At 40.6% G+C, this 20,610-nt stretch overlaps 1 protein-coding gene across 2 annotated transcripts in view; it reads left to right on the top strand.

The window, feature by feature from the left end:
- Nucleotides 1–14,408, top strand: part of LOC100701786 (SPRY domain-containing SOCS box protein 4) — an 89,253-nt gene extending 74,845 nt beyond the window's left edge. The window contains exon 6 of one of the 2 annotated variants that reach the window (XR_270016.4): nt 12,013–12,093. Coding sequence is in view for 1 of the 2 variants with exons in the window: in XM_003438209.5 (XP_003438257.1) it covers nt 12,013–12,140 (128 nt within the window). In the remaining variant the exon portion in view is untranslated. Of the gene's footprint in view, nt 1–12,012 lie in introns of both variants that reach the window. The other variant, XM_003438209.5, reaches the window with a different exon arrangement.
- The last annotated feature ends 6,202 nt before the right edge of the window (nt 14,409–20,610 follow it).

The following is a 20,610-nucleotide window of genomic DNA, read 5'->3' on the forward strand; positions in this document are numbered from 1 at the left end:
CATCTATTCTCTCTGGCTGAACCGTTCCTCTATCCATCCACTCTTTTAGGCTGGAGCCTATACAAGCTGTTATAGGACACCCTGTGCAGGTTACAATTGTAGCACACTCAGATTGGATATGTGTGTAAGTGATCCAGTGTCATCATGTTACTTAATAGGTTGTTGTGAACTGCACCATTTCACACCATTAGCACATGTTTTTGGCCACTGGGCTATTTTAAGTACGACTTTAACTGCATTTTATGAAAAACATGGCTAATTAGCTAAATGCTAACGGGGCTAATGGGATCAGTGAGACTAAATTGAAGCAGTAAGAGTTAAATTTCAAACTAAAAAGTAGCTAAAAGATGCTAAAATGCTATGTAGACTAGTTATTCTGGCTTGAAGTAATAATACCCTTAACATATCTTACGCAGGTTAAATGCACAGTTTGAAAAATCCAGAGTCTTTAGTCTCTTTACACACAAGGTTTGGGTCTCTTAATTTAAGATGTTCTTAGTAAATTATGCCATGATTTCCTCTAAAATTGGGATTTTTATGACTAAAGCCCGCCTTCCTGCAGTTCAAGGGGATCTGAGGGTCAGACAGGCCCACTGTGCTCTGTCCCTATCTATTTATCACTCTCACTCCGTCGAGTCCACCCTTCCCTCTTATCTCATGACCTCTTCACATCTTTCTCTGCTTCATCTACTTTGCTCTTTTTACCTCTTCTTCACCCCTTCCCCTGCTCCCTTTATTCCTGTCCACCGCTCTCTTACATCTTCTGTTCTTCCCTCTCTCTTATCTCTCTGCCTGCCTTCCCAGAGGAGACAGTAAACAGTGGATTTACAGTAATGGTAAAAAGAGAGCAGGGCTTAAAAAAGAAACACCACTGTGGCTTGTATTACCACCAGCTCCGCTGTACCGGCCAGCTCTGCCCACAGTGCCTATCTTTCTGCGTGACACTAATGTGGCCGGTAAGATGTGAGTCATACCACAGACAATTTAAAGTTACCCAAACATTTCAAGAAGGAGTTTGCTCTAGGAGGACTTCAGACAGAAAGGATTTTCACATCCTTCTCTCCTAAGTCTGTGTGGGACGGACTTAGAACAACTTTGTTTGTAGCCATTAGTCCTCCCACCCCGTTGCTGCCCCGTTTTTTAGTATGAAAGCGTTTTCTAACAAATTCTTCACGGATTGTAGCAACATTAAAGCATTAGTTCTGCACAGTGGCTTCTTTAGTGTGTCCTAAAGTGTGATAGTGGTAAAAACTGTTGGTGTCACACAATGATCTGGGGAAGCAGATACAGGATGCCACCAGAGGTACATTAGTAACTTCTCTCCATGTCTGAGAAGGACGTCTGGCAAAGTTCAGTTTCTAGTGTTTGAGTCGGAGAATAAAGAAACACCTCCCGCTAATCCTCGTCTTTGCTGTTTTTGTTTTTGTTGTGAGGTTTGAATCTGGTTATTTTGTACAAATTCTCTTTGTTGTGTCATAACGAATAATTTAAACCCACTTTCTCATTACTGCCTAGGCTCAGATTTGTCAATTGAAATATTTATAAGCTGTTTTTACTGCACTGCTCGCCTCCCAGAAGATCTAAGCAGGCTTTATATTTAATATTCTGCACTGATTTGTTCTACATACAATGTGAAAGTCACACTCTTGGGGGGAGCATATAGTAAAAGCAATGCACTGAGACTCAGACCGGGCAGGAAGCTGTGCAGCGGGGCTATTAAAACAAGGGAAGTATCTGATAGATCGGATTTTAAATGGGATAAAGATTCAGCGCCTTGAGAATCAATTTTTTCTTTCTGTCTCGAAACAGCCTCACACTTAAAGCTCTTTGCACCGTTTTTCCATGAGCTGCTTGCATGTCTAGTTGATAATGAGTGACAAAGCAGCTTCTGCAGAAGGTTTAGCCACATTTTTAAGACAAAATGACAATTAAATCATAAAAAAGAAAATCCTGAAGTGCAAGCTTCTGTGTCTGTGTGGTGATAATCTGCTGACTTTCTTGTTTGATGTAGACAGAAACTTGGCCCAATATTAGAAAGATTTAAAATATGTAAAAAGTAGTTTAACCCCTTGGCATATCTAGAACAGGGGTGCCAAGGCATCAAACATAAGGCTTGAGGAACAGCACGGGAAAGACTCCAGTCCGGCCCACTGGACGACTCTGGAAAACTCTGGACTTAGAAATCTATTTTAATAATTTTTATGGGTGCTTTTTTTTTCTTGGCTGATAAAAACCTCTCCCATGGCCATTCATTATACATCAAAGTAGTTAATTAAAAAATAAAAATTAAATGACGGAATGACTATTAAATGACTATAGGCTATAGAAATTTTTTTTCTTTTGGGCCACAATCCTGTTTTATAATTACAATTTTACAAAGTGTGGGAAATGAGCTGCCATGACGTTTTTGGTAATTTTTCACATTTATTTCTCACGTTTTAAGCACAAAGAACCACACTGGCACATATCTTTTATTTACTACTGCAGGATTTATTTATTTATTTTTATCATTGAAGAAAAACTAAGATATACTGTTGAAATTGCACTTCTTTTGTTATATTAAGACTTCTGTAGTTGAACTGACAGAAAGGGGAGTTTCACTGGTCCAGCCCACAGTTGATCAATATGGGCTCTATGTGGTCCACGATGTAATTTGAGTTTGTCATGCATTTACATTAACTGTAAAACGTGACCCTGAGATTGTAGTGTCTGCGTGTGCACGAGAAGTACTGCTGCAAAAACCACCGCAGAGATGGTTTAGAGTTCTTTGGTGTCTATGGAAAGATTCTGCAAATACTTTTACAACCTTGCCCATGAGCTCAAGTGAAGGTTGAGTATACAGACGGGCTTGATCTGGAGTGCATACGCAATCATGCTGTGAAGCGTGGTCACGTAGCGATCACGTGAACACTCATGGGTCAAAGATCAATATGTTGACAGGCCTTTGAAGTTTTTAGTTTTCAGGGATGTAAATATGTTTTTCTGCCAGAACCTCAAAGAATCTCATCTGCACGTTGTATGCACCGTGAATGTAAGCAACCTTACACAGCCTTTTCTACAAGGGGAAAATAGAAGCGTAAATTAGTAAGGAGGCTATTTAAATCAGAAAGTCAAAAGTTATGGTAATTATCTTCTGTATTAAAATGTACTTGAGATCACTACCCACCCCTGCCATGCACTTGACTGGACTTATTTGCCCTTGAGCAAGCTCAAAGCCTGTGCATGTGGATGGCAAAGACGTGTGTGTGCATTCTGTATTTGTTTTCTTGACACCGTTTGAGTGTTTCTGATCTTTCGTGATTTGGGGGATGTGTGTCTGTTTGCCACTTTGATTTCCTGCATTTGTGTTTCCCTCAGTAATGTGTGCCCTTGCATCTGTTTTTCTACCTGTCAACATTTTTGCAAGATAGAAAGTTTGTGTGTTTCCTTTGAGTAAATGTGTGGTTTTGTTTTCGTATTTCATGTTAACAGGAAAACAGTCTGCGGCTATGTGATAGTTTGGTTTTAGATTAGGAGAGGGGGAAAAACCCAGCAGGTGTGACATATACCAAGGGGTCACATTATAGAACTGTTGTTACTCTGTGTATATGTACACAAACTTAGGAGCAAGCTTTGGGATTTTGCATCAGCCCACATTTTAGCTCTGCCACCATGTGAAAACCTTGCAACTGCAAGTTTATTCATTTTCATATTGTATTGGCTTTAATTAAAGGATTAAAGGATTACATGCTCCTCTAAATTCTTCAACCTCTTGGGCTTAGAAAGCACTTCCTAAACAAACTGGATAATGATTAAAAACTGCACTGTCATCAGGCACAATGCAGACCTGTTTTTTTTTCTGTCTCTTGTTGACATTTTGAGATAATGCTGCTCTCACCCAACAGCAATAAATTCTTATATGCCAGGAAAGATCAAACACGGTGACCTTGGAGAGTATGAAGAGGATAAAATGTAGAGTGTGAAAGGGGAAGCAGAGAAGAGAGCAAGCCGAGGGGCTTCTCCTTTGCGGATAGAAGAGCATCGCTGGAGAAAAGAGCGGAGAGGTGTATTGTTACAGATGAGATGAAGCCGTGGCAAATGGAGGCAGGAAGACTTGAAGAGGAGACAAAGGAAAGGATCGTGTTTTAGTTAGACGTTTGCTCTCTGTGTAATGTGTGCATCTGTCTTCTCTACCCACTTTGGTTTATGCAGTTTGTGGCTTTACACAACTCAGTTAGCTGCTAAATAATGCTGGGAAAATAGCATGCAAGTATAAATGTGGTCACCAAAGGAGGAAATTTGGTTTCTTCAGTGACCACAACCCTACATTAGTGCTCCTTAACACTTCTGACATGCAGCCTTCTTAGAAGTCTAAGTATATGTGACAGCAACACTTACCTCAACTGTTATCAGCTTGTTTTATCATTATATATAGTGTCAGTTGTGTTGATTAGTACCTAGTTAAACTTCTGTGAAATAAAAAGTAATAGGGTTTAAAGAGTAAAGCTTGCTTATCTTGCCAATGCCAGTGTTCACAGCTCTGACAGTACATGCATGAACTCAAGAAGTCTTCTGTGTTTCCTGCGTTTCAGTAAAAGAAGCTTCTTCTCAGTTTCACTCATGATAGCAGAGCAGTGCAGTTACTGTATAAACGCAACCGGCGCTTTTGGCTTCGGTGGTTTCTTATATCACTTCAGTTTAAACGTACGCACTGGTACGTGCTACTGTAGCTGCTTCTGAGTCCAAGCTGTTTCAGCACTCTCTAATTCCTCACATAACTCTTTATCAACATTCAAATCACATGAAGTGATGTCACTGCACTGCCGTCCAAACTATTGGAAACAGCACTCAACTGAGTGGCTGTGTTGTCTTTGAGCCATGGTGGTAATAATTAAGTGTTTAAACTGAAGGCAAATGGACGTCTTAGCTCATGAAGGTGTTTCACCTCTCATCCAAGAGTCTTGTTCAGTTCAGTTCAGGTTGAACACTGATTGGTTGAAAAGTGACGGAAAGGGAACAACACCAAGAGTTCACCATGAACAGGAAAAGTGTGAGATAACATTTTTAAAAATATATCATGAGAAGCACAGATGGTGACTGCAGTGGATCATTTTCACTGTTTTTAACAATCAGTCCACCTCTTTGTATGTTATCACTTCACTCTTCTCTGCATCTGGCCAAATGACCAACAACAACATAAGCAGGAAGCCCACAGACCAGTTGTTTGTAACAGCAGTGTTAATTTGGCAAACTGTGAGTCAGTCTTTTGACTAAAATGTCATTTAGTTTTAGTCATAATTTAGAGAGCGAAATTCTTTTAGTTTTAATCGGAATACCGGAAGATTATAGTAGAGTAGTGTAAAAATTTGCACTGTGCACACAGATTTATTTTTCTGTTTATCAAATGCAAATTGTGTCCACATGTCTACCCTTCTGTTCCTCCCAAATGTTGACATTTCGTCGCATGTTCATGAGAAACAGGCAGCTAGTTGTACCCAGCCTCCTACCCCGTTTCTCAGTGGCAGATCAAATCGTGCACATCTAACCTTACTGCAAAAGGAGAGCACTTCTGATTGGATGACTTTAAAACTCAAGACTTGTCCCACCTTTCTACATAGCTTTGACATTATCTCTCCAAAACACTTCCATCTAATTTTTACTCCTCGACCAAAGTATCTGTACATATTATCATAGTTTGTGCTCGTGCATTAGTTTTTATTCAGCTATCGTGTTGTTTTTGTCAGCAAAAAAAAGAGGTTGTTGATGAAAACCATGACGTACTTAACACCGTGGCAGTAAAAAATGCCACGACTCTGCAGAACCATATTTCCCCCCATGATTCAATAAGGGTCGCATGAGCCGAGGTGTGAATCGAGTCGAGGATTTTACGGTCAGAGGAGCCAAAGTGTGGTCGCACCTCGGCTGGAACTCCCCGTTAGTCTTAAGAAATTGATGAAGATTCTCAGATGAGTGCCTCGAATTCAAATGGATAAGACCTTTGTGGCCCTTGTGTGGTGCTTTACCACAACCCATGAGGGCAGAAAGGGGACTGAGATGACTCAGTACATGGTGAAATAATGTAACACAAAAGTTGCATCCTGTTGGTTTCCTTACTGAAAAGCATAGTGGTTTGTGTGGGTCTGTGTGATGACAGCATCTTGTTATTGCAGCGTTACACTAACAAAAGCTTTAAGACAAACAAGCATGATACAGACATATCTGCCATATCGTCCACCAGATATTTGTTGGTTTTACATGCACAATAACATTTAAAAAATATCCATTAATCAGCATTAGCTAGTTAAACTTGCTTGCTGGATTCCAGTCAGAGCGAAATAAAAACAAACTTTTCCACCCAGATGTTAAATGTAATGTTGGAAGTTTTTTCATTTTCTGTCAGAACTTGTAGGCGTTACAAAGCTGTGTAGGTAGTCGATGATGCCATTTCCTTCAGAGCAGGCTCTCAAATGTGAGACAGCTAAAACTGTGGGAAACGCCCAAACAGAGTGTTAAAGCTTTGTTACCAGAAATATATTCAAAAGGTTTCACCCCCCCCCAAAAAAATAGAGAGCAGCTGCAGGTCACCGTGGTGTTTTTTTTTTTTTCCTGAAACACAATACTGAAAAGTATTTCTTCTTGCCTCAGACCCTTTTTTTCCTAGCTTTTCAGCATTCATCTGTCTGTCAGAATTTATTCAGCATCTGCTCGTCCCCTCAGGTCAGTTTTTACATCCATCATAAAAGTAATGCTGCTGTTGCCATCTTCACCCTCTCTCCTATTATCATTTTCTACAGACAATAAATTCTGCTCTCCATCGCTGTGCGCTGCATCTCATTACAGGCGCCATGTCCCACTGTGTGCCCCTATTACTGCTTGTTCCCATCGCAGCAGACCCAGGGTCTCCATTCATATCCATATAAAATGTCTAATCAGGGAACAAGTTCCAGACTGGCTGGGGTCACGTCACATGTCACATCAATCTGATATCTGCTAGTTACCTAAACCATCTCGCTGAATGTTCAACGAGGTTTGACATCTTTGTAGAAAATAGATGAGATTGTGGAGGAAATAAAAGCAGCTGAAAGGTTGCGGGTTTGATTCCCAGCGCACACAGTCTGTGTTATAGACTCAATTTAGAAAGCCGATCGCTGAAGGAAATCACTTTTCCAATGTAATTGGACTTCAGGTGATATATTGGCAATATTTAGCGATGATATTCACTCCTGCAGCGTTTCAAAGTGTGATTCTTCTTGTGTAATGACACAGAGGGAAATTACCTACTACTCACTGTCCACACTGAATCTCCTTATGAGCTTCTCTAAACACTCGAGGAGAAGCTTATAGGATAAAACATGATGGAAAATGTGTCATTAAGAATGAAATCTTGTCATTACTACACTAAGCTTTCCCACTGAAGTTATTAAGCCAAACTAATTACTTCTGTAATGCAATACAAGGCTATTATACACATCTGGAGGGCGTCTAATGATTTATGCGGCTTTTTTTTCCAGCTTATAGTAAATAGCAGCCGCACAACCACCTAGAGCAAGCATAATAATATGAGCAGGCACCTGTGTTATATCTCCTATTGAGCCCACACCTTTTGATTTATTGGACTATAAATACCTCATACACTGTAAAAGACAGTCAGTGTGATATGAATGCTAATGATACATGTACATTTACCTACCGGAGTGCTTAAAAAAATAAATTGTTACTGCTTTCAGTATTGTTTCTGTCTAAAAGCCTCCTCAGGCACCAGTGTAGCTCACCTGATTTACCTGTGTGCTGCAAGGCTGTTGGAAAATCCCAATTGGACCCTGGGCCATTTGTTTGCTCTCTTACCTTTCCTACCTACTCTGAAACTGTCCTGTCATTAATAAAGACCAAACATAAAAAAAATAATAAAATAAAAAGACCTTCTAGCATGTTTTGTAGCTGTAAGGCATTTTAATGCACCATGGTTATCATTCACCTGATTCACTGCCAATCTTTAGGCTTCATTGCAAAGGGATTAATAATCCATCATGTGTAACGGCTGTATATAAGGTAAAAGCAGTGCAGCGTTGGATGCTTCAGTTTATTGAAGTAAAAATGACTCCTCCTCGAGGTGCTTTGATTTCCGCTTGTTATTTAACTAACAGCAGCTAATTAAGTCTCTGTTGTAGCAGAGCAAAATTAATGGCACAACCAGTGAATATTTACTTCTTTGTCTGATTATTTTAAGACTTCAGGAAAGAGGAAAGGTACAGCTGACAGGGGCTCCCTCCGTGAGCAAGCAACAGTGCTGTTGGTTGGCGTCGTAACTGAAACTGCAATAAACAAGCCTACAAGCATGTACAAATTAATTGGATGTGGTGTAAAATTGCTGCCTTTGATAAGTGAAGGCGCAGATCCCACACACGTCTAAAACACACACACACACACACACACACACACACAGTTAACTGACTGGCATTCAAAACATGTTGTAGCCACAGTAACTGTCTCTTTGACATTTTCAGATCCAGTCTTTCGCGCCTTAAGATGACTCGAATACCCAAATAGGTTTTTGCTGGCAGAACAAATGCTGGGATGCAGATTGAGCCAGCTTCGATTTCAGTTGAAGGAACACAGAAGAATATAAGGCGTTCATATCACGTACGTTTATGGGATTAATCTTATCCGGGACAAAGTGGAGTCTCCATAAAGATAACGACAGTAACGATGACAAGACAGGAGGTTGCATATATACGTGACTGCGTTACATAACGCTCGCATATCCAAGATGCTTTATCTGTATCTATCCACTAATTCGCTGTAGCGCATAAATACACTAGCCGCCTGTTTTCTTAGCAACAAAACAGCACATGTCACAGAGGATTTGTCAGATACACACTTCTGAACTCATTAGACAGTGTGATCATCGCAGGGATTTTAAAGCCCACACCAATGTTTAACTCATGCAAAAAAACCCAAACATACCTGATCAGATTAGATTTCATTAGTTTAATTGGATAATATTTTAAGCCATATTTATATAAAGTCTCACAAGGTTTAGAAACTTTTTCTTTCTTTTTTCCCCAGCAGCTTCACTCTTTGATAGTTTTTGTCTTTAAAACACTGTTTTGTTGACATTTCCTTTACTTAAGTGCTTATTCCAAATACAATAAAGAATCCCGGTGAGTAAATACTTTGAGAAGATTTGTCTCATTATTCGATTCCTGCTGCAGAGACTGGGGGAATAACTAATTAAAAAGCAAGTCACAGTAAACTCTTTCTGTCTCTCTGGTCATCAGCCAGTGAGGTAGTAAAGCCAGCTTAGCATCCCTGATAGCTCTATATTTAGCTAGCTTACTGAGAACCTTCTGTGTTTGTTTGTGAGCTTTCAAACTGTGAATACATTAAAATCCAAAACAGTAATCTGAGCCACTACAAGCTGTAGTTAAAAACAAACAAAACATTGAAATGATGAATGAAGAAAAAGGGAAAATAATCAATTAAACATCAGTGCATGTAAATGTCACTTAAAACAGTTGCCGATGCTGATGCCGCCGCAGAACAGCGCTCATCTGCAGTGTCTTCTGTTACTGTAAGGCGAGCAGCTCTCATAATGGCAGAGTGGTCGAGAGTCAAACAGAGGTGAAAGTAGAAATCAGCGCCGCCGTCGTCATTGTGACTGCGCATAAGTAACACGCTGTTTTTGAGAGTGAGTGTGGATGGGCATTAATGTGACAGTTACACAGCAAGGTGTGGAAGACGGCCTGTCTGCTGTCCTGTTGGCTTAACCTTGAACATATTCATTCACGCACACACACACAGCTACAGAGGACGTGGTGGTAGAGGGCATCCAGAGTTTACAAGTGAGGTCAGTGTGTGTGTTTTTTGTCTTCAGTAAGAACAGCAGGGGGAGAGGCAGACTCACAGGGTAGCAGTGCTTTAATGTCTCTCCAGAATTTCTTTGCGTTGCACTTTACACCTTGAAATTATTGTGGGTATTAATTAAGCCTTTTTCTCTTTGGTGGAGGAGATGTTTCCAGTTTTGTGGATTATAACAAAAAAATGTAAGACCAAGTTAAACGAAGCCGTGTGGAGAGGTGAAGCATGGGGCGAAGTAAGAATAAATGTTGGATCCTGATCACTTTAAAAGTGCGAATTAAGGCATTTGGTGCAAGTCTTAAAGTGCCATTCTAATTTTTCCATTTCCATTCCTCTGACTCATGTTCCTGCCTTTCCTTCCAGTTGGTGCACTGATGATTAGCTGTCACTGTGTGGGGGTGCATTACTACTTTGAAAGGTGGATGCATTAACAGCACAATGCAATAAGCCATGTTTTATGTGACTAATGTTTCTTCAGGTGGAGGAGTTTTAGGATGGCTGTCTGACTGCAAAGTTAATTCCCCCTCCCACTCATGCCCCACTCTGCTCTACTGTATGATTAGGCCAATCAGATATGGTCATCAGCATTAACTGACACTGATGATACTGTTAACTCCGTGTGGAGGAAGGTGTGAGGTTAAGTTGTTCACATTCAGTCTAGACAGTTCATATTTAGCACTTCGCTAACCAGCAGTGTGTTTTTTTTTAAATTGCTTATTTTATATTTGACTGCATAAACCACGAGTGTCAAACTTTCCTCCAAGTTGCATTAGATTTTTTTTTTTAAATTTAAATTTTAGTCATGTCCTGCTTCTGAGATGCTGCTTGCACTGCAGAGCTTTCGTGATGTCGAACTTCATATCTGACTTTGTCGTTAAGTGAAGTCACATTTGTCTCTAATAATTCCCATAAAAGCTGTTGGTTCATTTCCTGTTCCAGCTCACGATATAGCGATCCTTTTAAATAAGAGGAGATATTCACTGATGGGGACATTTCAGTAAACTGGTGAAGGCGACCCAGTTTCTAATTTTAGTTGTGACATTTCTGACTAATATTTTGTTGTTACCTGACTGCCAGCTAACCGGGGTATGATTGTGGTATATTTGAATCCTTTTGAATCTTTTACCAATTGTTAATGGCTTAAGTATCAACATTTAGAAGTTACCAGCCTGTAATTATTGTTTGTCTGCAAGGCAGAACCCACAACTGGACAGTCTAATTGCAGCGTATCTCACCTGAAAATGAGATGATATGACACACGGAAATAACAACTGCATCCTACCTGCACCTCACACAACTTACAATTTATTCTACACGAGGTCATTGGTTAATATTCTGGAAGCTGCTGAAAGCTCACAACAGTGTGTGTTAATCTCTAGGGGCAAATACATTTAATATATCATATTTCTTTTTTTAATTCTTGACTTATTTTATAACAATAATGATATAACCAGTACATTAAATATAACTAGCCATTATTGAGGTCCAATAAATAGGTCCAATATTTTTAGGTCTAAACGTGATCGAGTTCATTACACATATAAAATATATATGTTCATATGTCTTAGACAACAGCAGCACAGTTCAGACAGTCTCCTCTCGTCCTCTGCTGTGTTTGTGTCGAACAGCTCAGACCGCCGCCTCCAGTATCCGTTACGTCCTTAACTAAAGCTGAAGGTCAGAGAAAAGGTTGACCAGGAACCTTGACTGTAGAGCGGATGTAACAGTGTCACACCTATGTGGACTAGTTTGAACTTTGTGCAAGATATGAGTGTATTTATAACCCAGCAGCCTGCTTCAAATGTGCTCTTAATCAGCGGGAGAGCAAGTCGAGAAGCATGTGTCTCTGTTTCAGTGGGTTTAAAGTAGTGGGCGTGTTTAAGCTGTTAGGAAGCCGTGTCATTGATGGCGTCTGCGTGTGGAAAGTGTAAATATTTAAAGGTGTGCATCGTCACCCTCTGTGACCCATTTCTCCTTTTTCTAATCTGTTCGTGTTTAACAAACATAAAGAGGTGTTATGCCTGAAAAAATGGCTGAGATGCATAAACCTGGACATTAAGCAGATGGTCATAAGGGCCTTTTTAAAGTGCAGGTCGTGTTTTCAATTATTTGTGTCAAATATGTTGACTTTCCTCTAACTTTAAACAAAATCTCTCCGTTTTCCCCTCTCCTCAGCTGAGCCTCTTCCTCTGATGGACCTGTGTCGGCGTGCGGCCAGAGTGGCGTTAGGTCGGGACCGGCTTCAAGAGATCGAGCGCCTTCCTCTGCCCCAGTCCTTAAAAAATTACCTCCAGTACCAGTGACTGACATCGGTAGAGCCAGCTGGGAATACAAGGAACATACAAGGAAGTCCGAAGATGGATGATTGATGCAAGCATGTCCACAGTAGGAGCGCCACGGCTCTTGCAGATTTCTAAAAGGATGGATATAAAGATGGTGTCTGAAATGACGGGGGTCAAACAAAGAATAGGACAGCACCAGCTTCTTTTGGATTTTGAGCTGCTTTTTTTCATCCGCTCAGAACTTGAAATAAATTCTTAATGATGGCGTCCCATCAGTGTCTCACTCATCCAGAATAAAAGCCCATCCTCAGATGGCACAGCGTGGTTAAGCAGTCGAAAAGACGGTGGTAAGACGACCACCGCCACCTAGTGACGGGAATACGAACAGCACAGAGAAAGCACACTAAACCCATCCACGGAGGCCTTTCTGACGTGCAGTCAGCGACCATTATCATTGCTGTTGGATCCCATAGAGAGTGTTCATGATCTCCACTGGCACAGGCTGCAGAGTCCAGATGTCCAAAAGGATTTTAGCACTAATGTTTTTATCAGATTGACATCGGGCCACGACCAAAAGCTCACACTGCATACAGAGCACATCAAAGTGTGGCTAACGGGCTCTATGCACAGTTTGAAGTCAGTATGCCAAAAGATACGTCCTGGCTTCAGGGAGACATTAGTTAACAGATAAGCCCTTTTCAGACATGTAGCATTTCTGGCCCTTTTAAATGGAGACTTATTAAGATATTCGTAACAACTATACACGCACATAATGTTCGTCACGGTATGAAGCAAAAGTGCTCTCTTGCACCGATAGTAAAAATTAACGTTGATGGCGGGGGGAGTCACCAGTTCTCACTCAGTTTTAAGATGTTTTAACATATGACAAATTTTAATCTACTGTTTGTTTTATGAGATTCAAGTAGGTATATGGATGTTTATAATCCTGCATGTGTGGAAATCAATGAATTAGTCGACTCATTTAACCAAACTGATATTCAGGCTGAGATTTCTGCTGATTTTTGTTTATGGTGCAGAATTTTCAAAAAGCTACTGTGCATATTTCACATACAGAAGAAGTTAGTGTCATAGTGATCACCCTGAAGGAAAGCTGAGAAATTAAGGACGATTATTATTTAATGTATAAACAACTTTAATAAGTTAGATTTAGCTAATTAACTGTACTTCACTGCCCTTTAAACTACAGATTGTTTGACTATAGAGCTCCCAAAACGTCTGGAGCAATGAGGCTTTCAGGTGTAGCAGATGTAGCTGACGATCACCAACAATAAACAGCAGCCTGTCATCAGATTTGTGGTTAGAAAGTGGAACTGCTCTGCGTGTCTGAAAGGGGCTAATCATGCTTGTTGTATTGGATTTTTTTTTTTTTTTTTTTTTTTTTTTTTTTTTTTTGATTGTTTGTTTTGTTTTTGTTTTTTACGGCACTGCGAACCATTCCTCACCAGACACTAGATCATGTATTACGATGTCATCTCACAACCAAAGTATATCACAGGAAGCTGCAGAGTGCACGAATGTATCTGCGAGCTGCAGGTCGCGGGCCGGACACGCTGTTGGCACGAAGACGCCACCTGCCGCTGTTTGTAGCACCCTGCTGTAGCTCACCGCGGGCGGACGGTATCCGTCACGCTCGCCGCACAACTGTCTTAATGACCACGAACGACAAACTGACAGGGGCGGACCTAAGCCGACTCGATCCGCGTCTCGAGGCTGTAGTAGCGCAGGCGATGTGCTGCTGGCTCATAATAGGATGCAGATGACCAATGCACAACCACACACGTGCTCACTGAAGACCAATCACGTTTTCTTTCCAATAAAAAGACTTAAGTCACTTTTTTTGGTTTGATTTTTTTTTTTTTTTACTCTTGAGTTTATATCCTTCATTAATATTATTATTAATATTATTATTGTTATTGTGAGTGTGGGATCTGACTGATGACGGTAGGAAGACGACGTTTATTTATAACAGGCTAGTTCTGTTTGTTTCATTAAACTGATCATTGATGGTTACATTCAGGTAAATTAAATGCAAAGATGCTGACGATGAAGGGAGATAGAAATTAAAAATTGTTTGCTCGATGCTGCTTTTATTATTATTAATATTATTATTATTTGTGATGGCGGTGGTCTTACCTCCTGTTTCTGTAGGTTAGGATGGGGGAGGAAAGGACCTGTTCACGTATGTAGTCGAATGTATGGACAGACGGTGCAGTTGAGATGTCAACAGACATGAAATGTGAATAAAAGCCAAGTGAATTTCAAAATAAATCTCTGTGTTTCTCTTCTTTCCTTCTTCATCTCGTAAACTAGGCCCGAAAACAGCAGACTGCAGGAGCGTTTACAGTGTTAAAGTCAGCCTAAACACATCTTACAAGAAAAAAGGTGAATAAATAAGGTGCGAGTCCGTTGGGTCGACAGTTTCAGCATCTTTAATTGCATCTCCGGGAGCATTTTATCTCCCAAGCAAGGCTTGGGTAGGGAAAAATTGGGCTGTTAAGTATTTAACTGTAAGTTCTTGTCAAGTGTGCAGTTTCCACTTGAGGACGTAAACGGCTAATGCTGTCCTCATCAGCTCCTGCAGCTGTAAATACAGCTCACACTCAGCCGGAGAGAGATACCGATGCCCTGAAACGTCCGGAGCACAAACACAAACATTACCGAGGCTCACTGTGGTTTTAGGCGTCATATTTCCGCTGCACAATCTGGAATCAGACTCCCACTGAAACATCATTAGGTCCAGGCTCACCATATCTCAGCACACAGGGGACTGTTTTGGAGATCAATGGCAGACAGACCATGTAATGATGCTCCTGCGTCATCATCCTGCCATAGATGGATCCAACACTTAGCTTAACAGGACATTGTGTATCCTTAAACACACACTCACAGACACTTTATGTCTAACAGCAGGCTCACCATCAGCAGTTTTATCTGCCTAATCAGTCACACATGAGCATAAATCTTGCTCAAGCTCCACAGCAGATCTGCTAAAGTTTTCTAAATATGAGACAGTAAATTGAAATAGACATCCCTGTGTGTATCTTACATTCAGAGACAACAATGCTTTAATTTAAAAATATATACATGTAAATTGTTGGATGGTTAACATTGTTATTCACTGCATCCTTGCAGTTATCAATAATTTCACTAACTAAAGTAAATTCCACAACCTCACTTAGACTGGCCTGGAGAGACTCACCTCTTTCATGGAAGTAGAAAACATGTGAAATGTTATTACAACAAAAGGCACTTCTCCATGATGGATTATAGACAGCAAGCCTTCCTTCTACTTTTAGATATTTCACTTCAATCTGCCCCCAAAGAATATCTTGCATCTCTCAAATAACACAAAAGTCATTCAAGATCAATTCACACAACAATTTCAAACTTGTGTAGCTTGGAAAATGACCTCATATAAACATCTCCAGTTCCACGTCTCTGCTCTCGCCAAGTGTCCGAGCAAAAGTAAAGCAGCTTAGTGTGACAAAAATCTGGAGAGCACAGCATGTCTTCAGTAGTAAAATCCTTTTAGCTTATACTAAAAAAAATATCTGACCTTAGAGGAATACAGTGCCTGCTGTATCCAGTCTGTTCAAAACATTTGACCCTCATGCTCACTAAAGCAGAGAATTGGCAACAAAGCTGCTGTTATTTTCTATTCTGGGACTTGGGCAGGAAGCAGAGGTGTGAAAAGGGTCCGCGACACAACACGCCTTTCCTTTTTTCCTCCCTGAGTTAGATAGTTTGGCCTCGGAGTGGCGATAAAGACCACAGGGTGGAGAGAAAATGTCTGATTAAAGTGGAGAGCTATCTGAATAAACAGCAGCGACATCCTTCAATATTTTGCTTTCCTGTCATCAGTTTTTAGATAAAAAAGGGACTCGCTGAACAAATGTGCTGTGGGAAACAAACATTATGTGTTGCCAATGTAGCTGTGCGAGCCAGAGCACTCATCACATAAAACTGTTATGACTATGACCATCTGGGGCTGCATGGGCTGTTTTGGCTGTGGCGCTACAGTGTTTTTCAGTGTGCTCATACCAACCCTGAATAAATTCAACACAGAGAGAGAAAGAGAAGAAGAAACTCCCACTTTGCCTTAAAGCAAGGAGAATGTCACTTTGTGGCCGGAAGAATAATAATTACGTGCATTCGCACTGCAGCCTCTCATCTACCCCAGCAGATCTGCACACACGCAGCGGTCCATTAGTGAAGTAAAAAACAAAACAAGGGGACAGGTTGAAACGAGAAGGAAAAGAACAGGGATGAGAAACAGGACCCTTTGCCTGATAACAGGGTTGATGTTGTTGCTATGGTGTGTGACACACATACGAGGGACTGTGTGCATGTACGTGCAAGTCTGTAAGTGCGTTGTACTGTGCAAGAGAAAAAAAATCATCGGAAAATTAGTAGGCAAAGCACAGAAACACACACATACTATATGTCCACAGTTTTTCCAGCCAACGCTGGAACCGTCCAGAAGGATGAAACTGTGTTAATCCTGTGTTTAAATATCCTAACCCATTCCAGAGGGTGTGTTTGATTTATGTGTCAGAGCATGACAGTTTTTGTCCACTTGGTTTCATCCCTCAGTTGTTAAAGTTGTATATCTTGATCATGGGTGTTAGCATATCCTAAGGAAGATGAACATGGTGTTGTCTTTGGATAAATATGGGTAACATCCATCCATCCATCCATCCATCCATTCATCGCTTATCCAATTCCACTCTGGCCAGGTTGTTGGGTAACAACAAAATTAAATTAATTTACAGTGAAAAATCCAATCAAGAGATCTACAGACTATGAAAAAAACAACACATATTTGCAGTAAAAGAGCTGAACAAAGTCAATAGCTATTAATTGCATTCTGGCCCCTCTGAGGTCCATTACAGTGTTATTGAACATGCGGTGCTCTTCAGTTAAGAAGGCACATTAAGCTACTAATTAGTCAATTGCATTTCTTCATCCTCAGGGATCCAGCACGTACAGAAGTGAACAGTCAGCAATACTGCGAACACCAAGCTAGAACAGAGCTGCAACTCTTTATATGCACAAGATCGTAGCGTTTAATAGATCCACTTTAATGAGTGCCGGTCGATGAAAAGCTCTGTGGGATCACCACTGACTGACCACACGCTGAGACTTCTGAACACTCTAGACTTCTTTTCTTGCAGGACTTCAAATTAAGAGCCATTTTAGGATGTTTATGAGACATCAAAGTGCCAACGACAAAAGTTAAACTAAAGCTCACACATGCCAACACATGTGTGAGCCTAACACAAAAATTAAGGAAATTTGTGTTTTGGGGCAATTATTTCTTTGTTGAAGTGATGCTTCTTTGCAATAAATCATATTCCGTTCCAAACCCTGTTTATTTTCACTTAAATGGTCCCACATTTGTTGAGCAGCAGAGTTGGGTATGCAGGTTCCACCCATGAAAAACTTGCCAAATCTTCTCTGCCAAACAGCCTATTCTGCTGTTGAACCTTGTTTTGAGCTTCTCGTACCCGCCCGGGGCAGACTATCAGGCGTCTGATTAGCACCTTTTAGTCAGCATCTGTGAGACCCTGCTACAGCAGTCAGTTGGTGTCTCCTCTAAGCATGCCACATTCTTCCTATATTTATTGTTGTTCTTTTGCACTAAATGGAACTGGAGCCTCGTCGTCTTGTCTCTCTATATGCTGAACTGTATATAGCAGAGATGACAATAAGTTTACTTTGACTTTGATTTGACTGATCTGCATAGAGCCTGCAAAATAGGCCAACTTCAAGCAGTGTTATTTGAAGTGAGCCCAAGTACCATCTCCAGATTGAAGAATGAGTTGTAATGGGGGATGTCAGAGACAGGCTGCAGAGTGGGCGTCCTAAGAAGACTGTTTCCTGACCCTGTCGGCACTTAGGAACAATGGGCAGTCTGCCACGGATTTGCTGTCAGGGTTTGTGGGATATGACATGACAGACGGCTCTCTACAAAGAAGATCTGGAACAAACTTCACAAAGCCAATGTTATATTCAGTAAGGAGTCCAGATTCTGCCTACAATAGTTGGATGATAGGGTTAAAAGGTGGAGAAGACGCAGAGAACGCTATGCTGATTATGCACTGATACGTTAACAGCTTTTGGTGGAGGAAGTGTGACGGTGTGGGGCAGCATCTCCCTCGCTGGAAAAAAAGCCTTTTGCTCATGGGAGGTAATCTCAGTGCAGAGAGATGTCTGCAACCAGAGGCAATCCCATATCTCGTCGCCATGGACAACCAAACTTTGACCTCCATGTTTATCACAGACTACCTCCAGAATTTGACTGCCTGCAGTACTGACCTCAACCCTATTTAATACTTGTGTGCTGTTTGTGCCAAACTCTTGAAGAATGGGATGTGATCCCACAGCAGTGTGTGACCAGCATGAGGAGACTGTGCCAGGCTGCTGTGGCGGTGTATGGTTTGTCCATATGCTACTCAGGCCCCTCTTTGCTAAATGAATTCATTTTTTAAAATGGCCAATATGTTCCTTGTTTCTTCAGACTTCAATCATCCAATCCAATAAACGACACCAAAGAAGAGTCAGTAGCAGAACGAGCTGTTTGGCATTGGCACAGAAGATTTGGCAAGTTTTTCATGGACACAGCCCACACACTCAACTCTGCTGCTCAACTCACAAATGCATTTGTCTTACAAATGTGGCATCATTTAAGGGGAAATAAACTGGCTTTCCAACAATATAAGATTTACTGCCAAGAAACATCGTTACAGCAAAAACCAAGTGTGAACTTCAGTTACATGTACAGTTTGGCTTTCTGCAGGAAAGCTGAAGAGTGGCTGTTTGTTTCATTTTTTAAAATATTGCAAGATAAGATTAAACTTACAACCTGTTTAATAGCGCATAAATTAATATTCGTATTTGTTCCTTTTTATCAGCCAACAACCATGCATGTAACAGTTTTCTGTTATTTGTGGAGTTTTCGCAGAACTGATCTCTCAACGTGCAGTCATTGAAAGGTGAGTCAGACCTTCCACCAGCAGGGGGCAGTAATGCTTCACAGTTGCGAGCTGAACCTTGTAAGATCGGTTTGTATGTATTTAGTATGTATTTGTAATAATGTGAGATTTGGTAGAGGGGTGAGAATAAAGTAAAAACAAGTAAAAAAATGTTGCATTGGGCGCTTCAGTCGATTTGTTTTCTTTGTGTACAGGCTGTGATCAGCTGACCTGCTGCTGCGCTGACATTTAATGCTATTTGCGGATTTAGCCAGCTGAAGTCAGATATAAGCAGATGTTACATGAGCTGTATGGCTGATTCCCAACTCCTGGATAAGACAAAGCGACTATAAAAGGTAACCAAGATTATCGGATCAGTGTTACCTTACACTGAGCAGCTACATCTATATTTTTATATACAGCACAAACCTGCTCCTGTTCTCCAAACAGCTGTTGTTCTGTGGCACAATCATTGCATCACGTTCAGAGCTGTGTCTCTGAACATTTTGTGCACCCCAGAGCAGCAGCAGCTGTCTCCCTCGCTCTGGACACGTACAGTGATTCACAACTGTTTTCAATATGTCCCAGTTGCACAATATTGCATCACTGAATGCACACTATCCCAGTCAGTGAGAATCTTTACCACAACATTTAGCTTTTTCTAATTCAATAAAAATTAATATTACACGAGTTTAGATTAATATTTCTCCATTTATTATGAAAAAGTAAAAAAAAAAACAAAAAACATTTTAATCTAAGAAATTGAACAGACAAGCAGCTGTGGAGCCGAGTTGTTTAGGGCAAGGTGCTTTTGTTTTTGTTGTTGTAGCGCCCTCTAGTGACCAAAGGAAAAAGCGTTTTCCCAATAATGGTGCCACCACTTTTGTGACATGAAGCTGTTGATAAGATATGACCTCAAAATCCATGTGATGCAGTTTGCCAAGCTGAGTCTAAACATGGCCTGTGCTACTTTTGGTACATATTCGATTAAATCTCCAAAAAAGTTATAAGAACATATATTCAATTTCATTTATATAGCAGCAAATCGCAACAACAGTCACCTCAAGGTGCTTTATAGTGTAAGATTAAGACCCTACAATAATATGAGAGAAAACCTAACTAACAAATGACCCCCGTTAGATGCAGCTGATTGCAGCACAGATTTTTTTTTGTATTTTTTTTCCATATATTTCTACTGTATTTCTCATATGCTGTGTTTTATAATTGTTTTAAAATGATAATTTATTCTATTTCATCCTTTCTATGGTTCTTTGTTTTTTCTGTAGGGGATCTGTTGCGGACAGCATGTTTCTTTACTGTGCATATGACAAAAACTGTGAAACCTGAAAGCCCAAATTTAAACAAAAACAGGCAAATAGCTCAAAAGTTACATGATAAAAATCGATCCTGTGGTGAAGCTAGAGTACTTAACATGAAAAACAACACAAAGTATTCAGGAAATGGTTTGACTAATAAGAGTCTGACAGGGTTCAAGC

This window comes from Oreochromis niloticus, linkage group LG18 (assembly GCF_001858045.2).
Source record: "Oreochromis niloticus isolate F11D_XX linkage group LG18, O_niloticus_UMD_NMBU, whole genome shotgun sequence".
Taxonomy (NCBI): domain Eukaryota; kingdom Metazoa; phylum Chordata; class Actinopteri; order Cichliformes; family Cichlidae; genus Oreochromis; species Oreochromis niloticus.